This window comes from Larimichthys crocea, unplaced genomic scaffold (genome assembly GCF_000972845.2).
Source record: "Larimichthys crocea isolate SSNF unplaced genomic scaffold, L_crocea_2.0 scaffold397, whole genome shotgun sequence".
Taxonomy (NCBI): domain Eukaryota; kingdom Metazoa; phylum Chordata; class Actinopteri; family Sciaenidae; genus Larimichthys; species Larimichthys crocea.
Window position 1 is genome coordinate 359,128 of NW_020855181.1, and position 15,799 is coordinate 374,926.

At 41.7% G+C, this 15,799-nt stretch overlaps 1 protein-coding gene across 4 annotated transcripts; it reads left to right on the plus strand.

Annotated features, from left to right (window-relative positions):
- Positions 1-1,728: 1,728 nt before the first annotated feature.
- Positions 1,729-9,606, plus strand: LOC104936025 (dnaJ homolog subfamily B member 6). 4 transcript variants are annotated; one of them, XM_027276504.1, is made up of 8 exons: positions 1,729-1,824; positions 3,011-3,116; positions 4,706-4,815; positions 6,048-6,113; positions 6,459-6,569; positions 6,679-6,825; positions 6,981-7,185; positions 8,943-9,606. In XM_027276504.1, the coding sequence occupies exons 2-8, from the start codon at positions 3,052-3,054 to the stop codon at positions 9,046-9,048; spliced, it is 810 nt and encodes a 269-aa protein (XP_027132305.1). In that variant the 5' UTR covers positions 1,729-1,824; positions 3,011-3,051; the 3' UTR covers positions 9,049-9,606. The 4 variants fall into 4 exon arrangements, with proteins under 4 accessions (XP_027132305.1, XP_027132306.1, XP_010750265.1 ...); XM_027276505.1 differs by having other exon boundaries at positions 1,774-1,795; XM_010751963.3 differs by lacking the exon at positions 1,729-1,824 and adding an exon at positions 1,831-2,094.
- Positions 9,607-15,799: the final 6,193 nt, after the last annotated feature.

Genomic DNA, 15,799 nt, shown 5'->3' on the forward strand with positions numbered 1-15,799 from the left:
AGATGTTATTCAGTCTCGAGCACTAAGAACTTGTCTAGGAGCAATGAAAACAGCTCCAGTACACTCCCTTCAGGTTGAAGCAGGAGACATGCCATTATGGCTAAGAAGAAAACAGCTTATAGCCAATTACTGGACCAATCTAAAAGGACACAATGAAGACAATACATCCGAATTCAGCCCAACAATTCTGTGGACAACAAGACCAGAATGGATGATAAGAGAAGCAAGCGTAGATCTGGAAATATGGAACATCAAGAGAAGAAATAAAACAGCGGACCAGGTACAGGAATTTTATACCTACACAGATGGAAAGTATGAAGATTATGTTTACATATACACAGACGGATCAAGAGAACCGAAAACAGCAGCAACAGGCACAGCAGTGGTGGTTCAGTCATCATATCACAATGTCAAAAAGAACATCAGATCATTTAAGCATATATGTGGTGGAGCTATGTGCAATATTACTGGCAAGAGAATGGGTGGAGAACAGGGTGGACAGGAAGACAGTCATATGTAGTGATTCAGTTTCATCACTCTTAAGCATTAAAAACAGCAGGAAATATGAAATACTGTTAAAAACATTCAGATTAACACAGCAGGGGAGGGAATAATGTTCATGTGAGTCCAGCTCACTTAGGGATACAAGGGAATGAAAAAGCAGATAAAACTGCTAAGGAGGTGTCACAAGAATGTTTAAGGAAGAACCCTTGAATAAGGAGGACTGGGTATCAAAGTTTAAGTTGAATTTATTATTCTTGTACAAGAAGGAGCGTTTAACAATGCAACACCTCCCTGAGGAGCATTATTAGTTGGTTCTTATACAATTTTCTCAAAATGGGCTGTCTCGGACATCTTCCCACTAACAAGTTCCTTTTTTGGTTTTCCGCTTAGTAATGAACATTATGTTTCTTGTCCAAAATGACACTTCCCCTAACCGGTCTCTCTTGCCCGTAAACTATTTTTTAATCATCTCTCCCTACCAGCCTCAGTAAACACCTGCCAGATAAGGGGAGTGGACGAGATATGCAAAAGACAGAAAACATACACTCTCTGTAAGAGTTAAAACATCTGCACCCCAGTATCATTTTTATAACAAGAGGCAGTAAAGAAAGAAGAGGTGGAAGTGAAAGTAAAATGATCAAAAGCAGAAAGAAAAAAGTTTAATAAGGAAGGAAATAATCAATCAATGGAAACAATAATGGAAAATCCAGGAAAAGGGGAGACATTTATATAAACTAGAAGGTGAAGTTGGAGAGGTGGGATGTTGTGGAGGTATCAGAGTGGAACAGGTGACCATGAGCAGACTAAGAACAGGGCACAGTAGATTAAATAGCACACTCAGTATATCAGGAAAACATCCAACTGGTCTATGTAGCTGTGGAGAGAGAGACAGTGGAGCATGTGATGGCTGATTGTCATGGATATGAAAGGGAGAGGAAGAGATGATAGCAGGCTGTGGAAGACAGGAGCAGTGGAGAAGAGTTTCAAGAGTGTAATAGAATGTGGGAAATGTAGAGAAGAGAGGGAAATCATACTGGGATATTTTGTTTTAACTGGGTTAATTATTATTATTATTATTTTAAAGGAAGTAGTAAAGAAGTAAAGTCCAGCAGAGGGCAGTATAAGCAACAATAAGGATGCCGACTTCCGTGAAACAACAAAGAAGAAGAAGAAGAAGAAGAAGAAGAAGAAGAAGAAGAAGAAGAAGAAGAAGAAGAAGAAGAAGAAGAAGAAGAAGAAGGAGGAGGCCCGTGTGTTCATTGTGTGTTGTGCACCGCTCTCCTCTGTCCAGGTGGGGGCGCTAATGGCCTGTCAGCTGTGGTGAGCGCCATAAAGCAGAGGGTGATGAAGAGACGAGAAGGGGACGCTGCGTCTGATCTGAACATGAATAAACCTGTTTAGACTGTTTGTACCTGAACACACACACACACACACACACACACTCTGTCTGTCTGTCTGTCTGCGGCACACCTGCTGGGAGCACGGACAGCTGGACTCGAACAGGGTAAGAGTGTTTGAGCAGGACAGCTAATGTGGCTAATGATGTTTACTGCTAAAGCGGAGCTAAGCTAACGATGTAACCAGCTTACGGTGAGGTGACACACACACACACACACACACACACACACACACACACACACGGCTCACTAACACCGTGTTCCTCATCGGTCATCACCGGGCACGCTCTGTTCGAATAACTCGTTTATGTCACCGTCTGTTTGCGTTACTGTCAGCCAGCAGGGTCACACACATAAAGAAGCTAACGGCGTCATCAGTGAAGCTGACTCTGTGTGTGTGTGTGTGTGTGTGTGTGTGTGTGTGTGTGTGAGATGCAGGTTCATTGTAATGTAGCACGGTTCAGGCTAACGGTACATGGTGTGGTGTGTGTGTCCACAGACAGCTCGGTAACTTCAGCACCGAGCATCAGAGACCCACAGAGGGACTGCTGTCCTCACAAAGACGTAAAGACGTAAAGAGTGCAGACTTCCACACTGATCACTGTGTCAGTGTTTGGATCCATACAGTACTCATGACGTCACACACTGTCTGTCATTTCTGGACTTTATCCAGTGACTGTGTGTGGGATGTTTTCCATCCAGATGTCTGATCTGGCTCTTGAATGTCCTCATTGTGTGCTCGTGTCCTCCTGTCCGCTTCTGTTTTCCACCAGTTCAGACTGACTCAGTGTTATCTACCAGCAGCTACAAAGGAGCCTTTGTTCAACACCTTGCCATGTGCATTTCTGTCTGTCTAGGCACATTGTCAGTAATGTGACAAGAGACCATCAGTTGTGAATGGCCTGCTCATAGCTCATAGACATGTACACTATATGAGGAGTGGACACACGTGGACATTGCTCAGCTTTGAAAGGTCACAGGACACATAGCACAGACAGACACATCGCTGGAGTTTGTGTGTTTGGCTGACGTTTACCTCTTAAAGCTGCTGTGTGTGTGTGTGTGTGTGTGTGTGTAACTTTATCCAGCAGCTCTCTTTGTTCTTTCAGGTTCCTCAGCTTGCTGAAGTTTCTCCCCATATCCCCTCATCATGGTGGAGTACTACCAGGTTTTAGGAGTACGGAGAGATGCGTCTGCAGATGACATAAAGAAAGCGTGAGTCGATAAAGTTTTCAAATTCAGCTGCCATTCTCTAAAGCAGTTCAGCAGATGTCTGCAGGGTGATGCTCTCCCCTTGTTGTCCTTGTACTTATTCAGTTTAAAACAATGTAATCTCTATGGTTTACACATTCAGTGTCTAAAGGACCAAAGCAATAAAAAAAATAAACATCCGTGATCAGTCGTCTAGTGAAGAATCTCCTCCTCTCCTGCGGGTGGGTGGACACATTTATGAAGTCAAGCCATTTAGCAGAGGGTGTGAGAGTGGAGATGAGACTGAAACAGTCTTTTTACTGTGCTCAGTATCCTAAGACTGCTTACTTTGAGTTTTCCTCACAAAGGAGGAGCCAAGTGACCCTAAAATATGATATTTCAGCTAATGCTACTGAGAGTCTCCTGATTGGACAAAATCCTTTAAAACACTTTGTGTAGAAATCACAATAGTGTGAGTCTGATCATTTAACTTCTCTTCTTTTATATAATTATGTTGTAATTGTTGTACAAGACCAACTTGGATGTTTCTGTTTCCCTTCCATGCATATTTCCTCTGGCAGAGAACGTCCTCAGTAACCTCAGCGCACACAGAAGGACCACGTGGACTCACTAGAGTCACTAGAGTTTTTTTTTTTTAAGTGAACAACATTGCTAACGAAGTGACACTGATCTCTGTGACGTGCATTTCCTCTGGCTGCTTCACAATAAAAGCTGTCCTGCAGTTCAACAGTGAAACAGTTGACGTGAAGCTGCAGCAGCAGGAAGTGTTGGCAGTGCATTAGCAGTAACTTATTCCGCTTGTAGAGAGCGATCAGTGAACACACGGGCTGTTAGCAACGAAGTCACAGTTACAGACTGTGATAAGTATAGAGCTGCGACAATTAGTCCGTTCATTTTTTGTGAATATTTTGTTTCCTCTCAAAGTAAACAGCGTGAACAGCTCTGGGTTCTGAAATATCTTTTGTCCACAACAAAAGATATTTCAGAACATCATTTTTTTACAATTTCAGACTTTTTCTGACCAAACAATTCATCAACCAACAACAACAACATCCATAATGACAATCTAAAGGTGCAAGGAATCTTTATTATCCCTGAGAGGCAATGTGTTGTGCAGCAGCAGATAGGTACATAAATAACACAGATACAAACAAAGGTAACAACCAGTAAAAGACTAAATAAATACATACTACATAAAGGTTGCACACCTCACATTGTGTTATTAAAAGCCTATAGCAGCAGGAACAAAAGAGCTTTTGTCTACTTGTTCTGCATTACATGCACATGCAGCAACATGAAGCAGCTGTTCAGGGGGTGACTGCCCTCTGTGTCTCGTATAAAGTATTTAAATTAGCTACACACCTCACACACAAAGAATTCTAACTGGTTGATTTGACTTTTCTTTTGTTTTGTTGAAGGAAGTTCAGAGTGACATTATACATTGACATTAAAATGCCAGAATGATACAAATACTACAATTAATGAGAAAGAAACAACATGAGATGACATTTTTTCTGTTTGTTTTTCTTCTCGTCAGCATTTATTTTTTTCTTATTCGTTTTCATAGTCGTCTCCTCTTTGTCCTCGTGCAGGTACAGAAAGCTGGCCCTGAGGTGGCATCCTGATAAAAACCCAGAGAACAAAGAGGAGGCCGAGAAGAAGTTCAAGGAGCTGTCAGAGGCATATGAAGTCCTGTCAGACGGTTTGTATCACAACTCTCTGAACAAGTCTGCAAGCACACACTAGACAGGACTGAAACACTGCACAGCAGTTAACTACAACACAGAGTCTGAGGGGAGCAGAGGACAGGGCTCCAGAGTGCCACCAAAATGTTTAAGAATGCGACTCATTTTTCTAGGTCGCACTGGTGCACCTGATGCTGCCCGCGTGAAAGCATACATTTATTCTACAAATGCATCATCTCTCTGTGTTCTCCTGTGACCGAACTCACACTCATGGTAGGATCATATTGCGGTCTAAACCAATAAGATCACAATCTTATTGGTAACATCACTGTTGAACATAACAATATGTTTGTGTTGATTTGTCCTGTACACGTGACATCCATTGCACGTCTGTCCGTCCTGGGAGAGGGATCCCTCCTCTGTGGCTCTTCCTGAGGTTTCTTCCACATTTTTTCCCTGTTAAAGGTTTTTTGTGGGCAAGTTTTTCCTCACTGGAACCGAGGGTCTAAGGACAGAGGGTGTCACTCCCTGTACAGATTGTAAAGCCCTCTGAGGCAAATGTACTTTGTGACTTTGGGCTATACAAATAAAATTAAATTGATTTGATTTGATTTGATCAATTTGCCTCTGATTGGCTGTGTTCACTGCTCTAACTTGTGCGTGTTTAAAAAATTGCGAGCGACCTGAGTGCCAGAGTAGCCTCACTGAAACGGAAAAAAAAAATAAAAACGAGGGAAAATGAAGAGAGGTAGAAACATTGAAAGTTTTTTCATTAAGAAAACTAAGCCTACAACCAGCCCTACTGCTGTTATTCCATCCAGCCAAGACACTGAGCTCTCGGTCCCTGGTAAGATGCATCGGAATCTGAACCAGACAACCGAGTCTGAGATAAAACCCGGGCTGTTAATGTTAATGTTTGAGTTTGAAATGTTTCATTTCAGCTCAATGAAGCACTTTAAACACTTTATTTTTATTTTTATGAATAACTGTGCTTCAAATAAAGACAGGCATTTCTCTATACCTTATTCTTGTTTAAAAATCATTCACATTATATGAAGTTATGGAGAGCAATAAAAAGGTGACCATATGGCGTTAAAGGCGACGCAACAGTGCAAGCAATGCAAAAAGTTAGTCTGGAGCCCTGGTGGAGTTTAAATGAAGCACATTGTCCCTCTCTCTTCTTCAGTGGTGTTAGAGGTGTATTCTCACTGTTGATATTTTACGCTGTTTATTCACTTGTCTCTTCCAGCCAACAAGAGGAGCATATATGATCGCTACGGCAAAGAAGGACTTACAGGGAACAACGCAGGAAGAGGTGAGAAAAGCTAAAAGAACGACATGTGCCTGTCTCACTCCCCTGCGACTCGGCGTCATCGGGCATCTTTTTTACTATTTTAAACTCTCCACTGACATCAGCAAAGTATGAAATCATGAAAAACATATAACCGGCTTATTGTAGGCTCTCTAGGATGATTTCAGTGGCAAGTTCATATGCATGTGTCATATCAGTGATACATGGCTAAGTGTCCAGTCCCAGCAGTGATGGCTGCTGGGTAATGGTTAGATGTTGATGGAAGTGGCTGGACAGTTTGAAAATGAACGCCGTATTAAATCTTAAATCGTTAACATTTTCACTGTTTTGGTGGCCATGATGTTTCAGGGGGTCATTTCCACAATGGAGATCATTTCCACGAACCATTCACATTCCGCAACCCAGATGACGTCTTCAGGGAATTCTTCGGTGGCAGAGACCCCTTTGCAGACTTTTTTGGTAAGTCTGTTGTTTTCAGTGCAAGGTCGACTTTTTGACTGTGCAGATTTGAAAGGTTTCTGCCTGAAGCCTAATCTTCCTCATGTCCTGTTGTCACGTGTTCTCTCAGCTGCAGATCCGTTTGGTGATGATCCGTTTTTCGGCAGTGGCCGGCGGCACCAAAACCGAGCAAATCGCAACCGGACAAGTGGCTCGTTTTATGGGGGCTTTGTTGGCTTTCCTCCATTTGGTGCTGGCTTCTCACCTTTTGACCCAGGTAAGACGTTCACTTCAGTGTAATTGTCACATAATCATGCAGGTACAATCATTGTATGTATTTCCATAAGCTTCTAAACTTTGTTAAGTGATGTTCTACTACAAACCACACAAGCTCTGTCTGTCTGTCTCACTCTCTCTCTGTCTCACTCTCAGGCTTTGGTTCTTTTGGCCCCATGAGCACCATGGGTCACATGGGTCACATGACAACCATGGGCAGTCTGGGAGGTGGAGGCTTCACCTCTTTCTCTTCCACCTCCTTTGGGGGAGGAGGAGGTGGTGGTGGAGGAAGCATGGGCAACTTCCGTTCCGTGTCCACTTCTACCAAGATCATCAACGGCAGGAAGATCACGACTAAAAGGTTGACACCCACTAGGGACTAGAAATACGCTACATAGTTCATTTGTTTCCCTTTTGGCTGTTTTAATATCAGCAGTTTGCACAGGGTGTTTTATTTTGAAATTCGATTGGCTTTTTTATGTGGATGACTTCTGGCCAGCTCGAGCTGCTGTGTGCAGATTGATGTGGGCTATCCATCAAAAATAAAACAACTTGGCTACGCAGGAAATACATTCCTGTGTAGCCAAGTGGAGGCATCTAAAACGGACCACGTCAGGACCGTTTGGGTATGAAACATTGACTAGACTGGCCGTGTATAGCTCAGGCATGGCAGCAGTGCACATGGTATGATTCTATTTATGTATTGCTATCCTACACACACAGCTGGAAATGAAATTCCAGGCTCATTAAATTCCAACATGTATGGCTGTGTGTTGACAAAAGTTCAAATCCATCCAGGTTCATTGAAATTTAAACCAGACTGGAAACTAGTTTATTGATTTAATGAAGAACTGATGGAATGCAGTCCAGAGCCCATCCACCCACTCATCCATTATCTGTAACCTCTTCTCCTCATCAGGGTCACAGTGGGGCTGGAGCCGAGAGGCAGGATACACCCTGGACAAGCTGTCCTTCATCTAACTAATAAATGACATATATTTTCATGTCATTTAGAAACATTCTATCATACATCCAACAAATGCTGTTTTTAGTGAAACTTGTTCAGCAGAACTGGAGTGAAGTCAGCTGCTCGTTCAGAGCACTATGTTTGAATTTGATGAGTTTTTAGGAATATGCTCAGCTGGATAAACTACATAACAACTGAATGTTTTTTTTTCTTTTTTAATCAAAGCTTAGAACTTTGACAAATTGCCAATCAAGGTTTTTAATTCTGGCTGTAGTGATGCTCGTAGTTAAATCAGGAAACATTGAATGAGGGAGGTCGAACAGATCGAACAGAGCAGATTGTTAACAGCAGTTTTTCTGTCAAATCTGGGATCCAGAGATCAGGATTAGCGCTTGATTCGACGATTGTGAAATCGATGGACAGTGACAACATACAGCAGACTCCTTCCGGTCAAGCAAAAAAACTAAAATAAAACACATAGCATCACAATACCATCAGGTATGGGATTAATCTGCAAATACTCCACTTCAAACAGATCGCTGCAGTCAAAAGATCCATTTCCAACCATGCTGGGTTGAACTTGCACTTCTCTGGATATTTAGTTTTCAGTAACAAGCTCACCAAAGTGATAAAGGAGGGAGAGATGGACGAGTTGATGAACACAATATGAGACAGCTTTATGTGTTTCATTTGAATTTCAAGGACTTTTTAGACTGGATGTTAAAAAATGTATTTCAAGGTGTCCTGTTACTTTAGTTTTGAACAGTGCTATACCAGCTGCTTGAACAAAACAAAAACCTAAAGCTCCTAGATGTTCAACAATTTGAATCTTTGCCAAACATGATCAGGGCATTCATAGTGTGAACGAACCATTTTGAAGTAGTCGAGAAAATTCTTCCCACGTCACATTGAAGAATACCACTCTTGACAACAGAATGAATGGTGGCTGCACAGGAAACACACAAACCTATCACCGTACAAGTTCAGGAGACTGAATTCACACAGTATGAACACAGTAGTAGCTGGTAAAAATGTCTGGGTTGGTTATTCAGCTGAGAGCTGAGGTTCTTCTCTCAGGAGAGTTTGTTTCAGTAAAGTCCGCTTTGGCCAGGATGTACTGTCTCTCTTCCTCACGGTCCTCTCTTCACCAGGATTGTGGAGAACGGTCAGGAGCGGGTGGAGGTGGAGGAAGATGGGCAGCTGCGGTCATTAACCATTAACGGTAAGGAGCAGCTGCTGCGACTGGAACACAAGTAAAGACGGATGATCCTCTGCTGGAGAAGTGTTACCTCAGCACAAACCTACCAACAAACTTGAGCTCGACAAACAATGAATAAAAAAAAAACAATGTAATAATAGCGCTCTACTGTTGTTTGGATGTACATACTTAGGTTCTGTTTATTTCCCCTCGTGTCCTCTCCCTGCTGACTCATCTGTTAACCTATGATTCAAATCAGAGCATTTGGATGCAGACTTTTCTATGCATTTTGGTAATGTATTTCTGAATTGGAGCTGTCCTTATATTTTGGCTCAGGGTGGTGGTGTTTCAGTGTTTGGGACCACAGTATTGTTCTGATGTATATGACCAGACCCCCCTCCCTTCTCTCCCTCTTCTAGTACTTTCTTTCTTCCTGTATGCACTCCACTGTGTGTCTGCACAGATTGTTCAGAAAACAAAGCATGACTTTGCTTTTTCATCTGACAAGTAAAAAGAAAAAAGATGAATGTTGAATTTGATTTTTAAAAGTGTAGATATAATTGAAGCACCTCCCCCTCTCTTTACTGCTTGTCTAACCTCCTTTAGTTCCTTTTAATTATTTTTTATTAAAATATACAATGCTGATAGGATGAGTTATGCAATTTTATATGTTCTAAAACCAATGTGTTTTTTTTCCCCTCTGGTTTATTTAATAATGCATGTACACCTGTTGATGTTGAGTCTTAATGTTAAAGCTGCATTATGATGCACATATCTTGGAAGGCATTCTATAAATGATATATGGATATGGAAGGAATTTTGTGTACTTTGTAAACCAGTAAATCTGAGTTTCATCCTGTTTTCAGGATGCTGAAATCTTGGCTGGTCTCTGATTTGTCTCTTTGCAGTGAGGTAGATCGATTCAAAAGTATCGTAAGTCATCATGGAAAATACCCTCATAAATAAATGTGTCTTGAAAGATGAGACGAAGACTGTTACATACACAAAGCAACATGGACTCAAATCTTTGAATCCTTGATTACAAAAACTGATATTTGTTGTGATACAATCAGACTTTAGCACATATAGTTTGAAAATGTTTGAAAGCATTCTCCTACAATTCAATAATCATTACATTTAGTCATTGAGCAGACGCTTTCCACTTACAGAGAAGGGAACAATCAAGGTACATTACGATACGAAGCGTTAGTATAGCAATAAGTGCTGTGACAGTTCTTAAAGGGTAGATTTGTCAAGTAGTGCTTGGAGAGGAGGTCCTGTCTGAAGAGCTGGAGATCTTCCGGAGTTTTTTAAAGGTAGAGAGGGACGCTCCTGAGCTGGTAGGAACTGGTTCCACCACCAGGGAACAACATGAGCAGAGGCTATGAAGAATAAAACAGTTAAATACAATTACTGCGCCGCTGCAATAAAACCCTCAAGGCCAACTCACACCGGGCGCGTCCCAGAAGCGGCTCTCCGCGCCACGGCGCGAGCTTTCCGCAGGATTTCTATTTCTTCCGCGAGCCGCGGCTAAACCTCGTAAATTTCAACAGAGCACTGCGCACCAGACAGGAAACCGGGCCTTGAATCAACGTAATAAACTTCCGCCCCCTTTCAAAATAAAACACAATACTCAGTTCATGTAGCTTTTTACAACTTCACATCAACGTTACGTCATGACCGGTGGCACCAGGTGATCAAAGATCGATCAAAGGGTCTCAACGAGAGACTAATTGTTGAAGTGGAACAACACACAATCCTTTTTGACACAACAGATGCTTTTTATAATCTCCTCCACGTCGGAGAAGCAAAGTCAGCTGTTTGTTGTTTTCTTTATACACAGTTTATCGCGGGGTCTCGGGTATGTCCAGGATTCTCGCGTGAATACGGCCGGCTCGCTCCGCTGCTGATCCGCGTCCGGTGTGAGTTGCGTGTTACTAGAAGCGCTTCTTGAAGTCTGTAAAGACAATTCTGAGATTTCTTTCAGAATACATTAAATATGTTGTAAAATAGTTGCTAAAACACTTTGAAAGATATATTACTGAAATGTGAGTTAAAGAATGTGGTTCAAACTGTTTTTCACCAGTTTTCAGTCCAGGATTTTGTGGGCGGTCCTTAAAGGGTGGCTCGATGACACGCTGAGGCCACCCTGAGCAGAGAGCTAGAGATGAATTCATCTCACTCAGTGTTTCAAATCATGTCAAGTCATTTTCTGAACTCCTCTGACGCATTTCAGTCACTTCAAAATGGCTGCTTGACTGCTCCATGAGTGGGCGTGGCTTCAGCAGGACCCGCCCCCACAGTCCTGGAGCTCAGAATTTATTTTTACTGATTCTGAAACCGATTGTCATAAACTTATTGATATTTTTAATCATTCAAATTTGGCTAGGTGGTTAATAACACTTTCTTCTTTGGTCTAACAAACTCAGAACACACATTTATTCTGACTACTAGTATGGACTTTAGAGGGCACTTCCTCCTCAGCAAACAAGACAAATGATTCTTTTTTAGAAAATAATAGATCTGCTTTCTGCGGGTCGCAAGATGATTTTCAGGAATCAAAAAATTTAAGAACTTTTAGAAATATATTTTAGCCATGATTGTAACAAAACATAAAAAGGTAGTTACAATCAAAATAAAAGTCTTTCGATATTTCGCCCCTTCTGACCTGCTTGTGTGATTACGACAAATTAACGACATTAGCAGCAACAATATTAGCTAGGGTCTATTAGCATTGTGCTAAACATTACGAAATGTAACGAGGACAAATGATCTGACATCTGAGGATAGTGGGGGTTGCAAATCACTGATACCGTTGTTTTAGGGGTCGTGGGCTGAAAAGTTTGGGAACCCCTGACTTAGAACATACATACATGCATACACACACACATTATCTGTAACTGCTTATTCTCACTAGGGTCGTGGAGGGCTGGAGCCTATCCCAGCTGACATTGGGTGAGAGGTGGGGTACACGCTGAACCAGGGGTTCCCAAACTTTTCAGCCCATGACCCCCAAAACAACGGTATCATCATTCATTGTCATTTTATCATTCATTGTGATTCATTGTCATTTTATCATTCATTGTGATTCATTGTCATTTTTCATTCATTAGTGTTGATTCATTGTTCATCTTTATCATTCATTGTGAGTCATTGTCATTTTCTCAGTCATTGTGCTGTCATTGTTCATTTTTCAGTCATGTATTCATTTTCATTTTTCATTAATTGTAATTCATTGTCATTTATCATCCGTTCATTCATGTAATTCATTGTCCATTTTATCATTCATTGTAATTATTGTCATTTTATCAGTCTTGTAATTGTCAATATGTGTGTTGATTTGTTCGTCACTGACATCCATTGCAAGTTGTCCATCCTGGGAGAGGATCCTCCTCTGTGGCTCTTCCTGAGGTATCTTCCACCTTTTTTCCCTGTTAAGGTTTTTGTGGGCAAGTTTTTCCTCACTGGAACCGAGGGTTTAAGGAAGCGGGTGTGCTCTCACCTGTACAGATTGTTGAAGACCCTCTGAGGAAAATGTACTTTGTGAGTTTGGGGATATACAATAAACATTTGATTTGATCAGTGATTGCGACCCCCACTATCCTCGAGTACGTGTGCTTTGTCCTTGTTACATGTCGTAATGTTTAGCACGATGCTAATAGAACCTAGCTAATGTTGTTGCTGTGCTAATGTCATTAATCTGTGGTAATTCAACCATTCAGAGTCAGAAGGGGAAGAAATCAACAAGGCTTTTTATTGAAAAGTAAACTACTTTTCTTTATGTTTTGTTACATAATGGCTAAAATTGCTATTTATAAAAGGTTTCCTGAAAATCTCCTGGACCCCCCTGGGGGGTCCTCTACCCCCCCACTAAGTAAAGAATTAGAAAAGGTCGCCGCACAGCTCAGATATGTTTACTCCAAAATGACGCTGGCATCACTCTCGCCGTGATGAGCAGCCAACACGGTTTATATTTACTATTGTTTGTAGGCTGCTCACAGCTCCACTTGAGCCCTCTCATATTTAACCAACTGAACGTTTGAGTCAACTTTATAGAACTGAACTACTAAAGTTGTTTAAAGTCTATGCGCAGAAAAAAATGCTGTTCATGGTCCTGCAGTCTTCAGAGGGCCTGAGCAGTGGCGTCACTAGGCCTATTTAGGGGGCTTCTTTTCACAAAAAAAATGCCTATTTATGCAAACAAAGTGGCCAGAATATGAGTTTAAACCAATAATCATATAAACTGTCATTATTCACTTAAATTGATCATAACTCTCATTTCATCGGGTACCGGTAGAGAGAGCCCCTTCAGTGCGTCATTATACAATCCACTCCACTTTTTCATATAGAGAACGCCCACATCACTGAAATTCCAGTCCATGTTTTCCATGCGACCCTGCTCACTGCCGCTTGCGTGTTTACCTCTGAAGTACACAGAGCCGAACCTCACAGCGGCAAGAGCAGAGCGCGAACGCATGGGTGAAGGATGGACATTAGAGCCTTTTTCAAGAAAGTAAGCATTCATCACTGCTGGTAGTAACACTTAGCTAACAGCAGAAAAGTTCCATGTAATTAATAAACCAAAATGTTCCGTGTTTGAATCCCAGCTGGCCAGCTCTGAAAGTTCCTAGCTGCTGCTAGCTAGTTGAGATGACTTCTGTTAACCATTCCCGCTATTCGTTTCCTGACCGTGGTCGGGAAACACAGGGGAGATCCGTCTTCTCCAGGGCCGAAGTAGTTTCTCCGGGGCGAACTCCCAAGATTCGACTCCACACTAGTGATGCGCGGGCCGGCCCGAAACCGCGGGCACCCGCAGTTTAACTGGTGTTGTTTAGCTGGTAAAGCAGCTGAAGGTGTATGGAGGCGTCATCGTCTTAGATTAATCAATTGATTGACAAAGCTTTAATTGGTGCTCTGAAAAAATCTTCGGCGCGCGCATAGCGCGCAATAACTTTTCTCCTCTATGGGCTAAGCCACCCCAGTTTCTTAAACCTAGTGACGTCCCTGGGCCTGAGTAAGTAAATCATAATCATCTGAAGCTTCAGTAAAATGACATAATTTACTGCATCAGCACTAAATCTGCTTATCATTCAAACATTGAAGTAAAGCTGGTGTAAATACACCTTCATCACTGTGTCCCTACTGCCTAAATCAAATAAATAAATAAATGAATGAGTTAATACAATTCTCATGTTGATATATGCTTTCAAAAAGTCGCCATGAACATGTGATGAAGATTTAGAAGATGTGCAAAAGAACTTCACTTTGATTTCAACTTATCTGGATGCTTCTCCTGTCTGTCCTCCTGTCTATCCATTTACCTTGAAGACAGGCTGGCAGCGTGGCAGAGATCAACATCATGTTTTCTTTCCACCTGCTGCCACCTAGTGACACACCACGTAACTACAACATGTCTACATGTATTCATTAATAAGTGATCAATAAGCCATTAAACGTGCAGTACTCTTTACTATTGTATGGTCCATGTCAGACACCACAGCAGACAGCTAAATGACTGCTATGACTATGAGCTGTAAATGTTGATGCACTTTCAGACAGTGAGCTGTGCTAAACACATATTAGGTTTGACCACACACTGTCATCAGAGCCTACAGGTTTACTTTCTGTCATATCTTACAGGCACTTTTTTGTGACTTTGTCAATAAAGGTGTTCCTCATGACTTCATATCATTGTTTTCTGTTTCTATTTTAATGAATGCTTTTTAAAACTATCAGTGTATCATGGTTCTGAGGAGAACCCTGAACTGAGTTTTTGTTTGTGACTGGTCATTGTTGTTTAAAGTATCACACAGACAGGTTTCCTCATGTGCTCTGTCCTGTGTACTGTTGGTCAGGCCTGAGGTCACATGATGTTCAAAGTCACAAATACAAAGCACATCATTTCATCATCAAATATTTTATGACCATCAGATTCAATGTTTATGTTCTATAATACAAGTTAAGACTGTAACATAGTTCGGCAGTCAGGCAGTCAGAGCATCAAGACACGATCAGAATGTGATCAAGATACGATCAGAATGTGATCAGGACGTGATCAGAATGTGATCAGGACACAATCAGAATGTGATCAGGATGTGATCAGGACACAATCAGAATGTGATGCGATCAGAATGTGATCAGGACGTGATCAAGACACGATCAGAATGTGATCAGGACGTGATCAGGACACAATCAGAATGTGATCAGGATGTGATCAGGACACAATCAGAATGTGATGCGATCAGAACGTGATCAGGACGTGATCAGGACACGATCAGAACGTGATCAGGACGTGGTGTAAGTGAAAAAAGCACAGATGGAATCGTTCTGAGGCTGCAGAGACAGAATAATATTAATCTGTTTGTTTCTTTTCAGATGACATTAATTACATAACTAATAATCTCCTGAGAAGAAATAAGTGAACAGTTTGCTCTGATGCTTGTTTCTTAGAGGTTCTCAGAGACTCCAGCAGCTCGTCCCGTGTGTGTTTCACATGTTGCTACACTGAGACTTCAACTGATGCTAGGCGCACTTAAGTTGTAGATTGAAGTTGTTTTAAAGGCACTTGTTTGGATGTGGATGGACAGCTCAGAGGAGGAGTGTGATAGGCGGATTCTGGGTGGAGCTGAGATGGGAAACGAGAAAAATCTATTTTATGACTCTGGAGACACATGAGAAGAAAGGAAACTTGAGATTGAGATCATAATGTCTTGTGGAGAAATGTAATGATGACATCCAGCTCTCCTCTCAGCGGGGACTGATACACGTCCGGTCCTCTCCTTCTCCTGTGTCCAGTGTCCTGTGGACCCC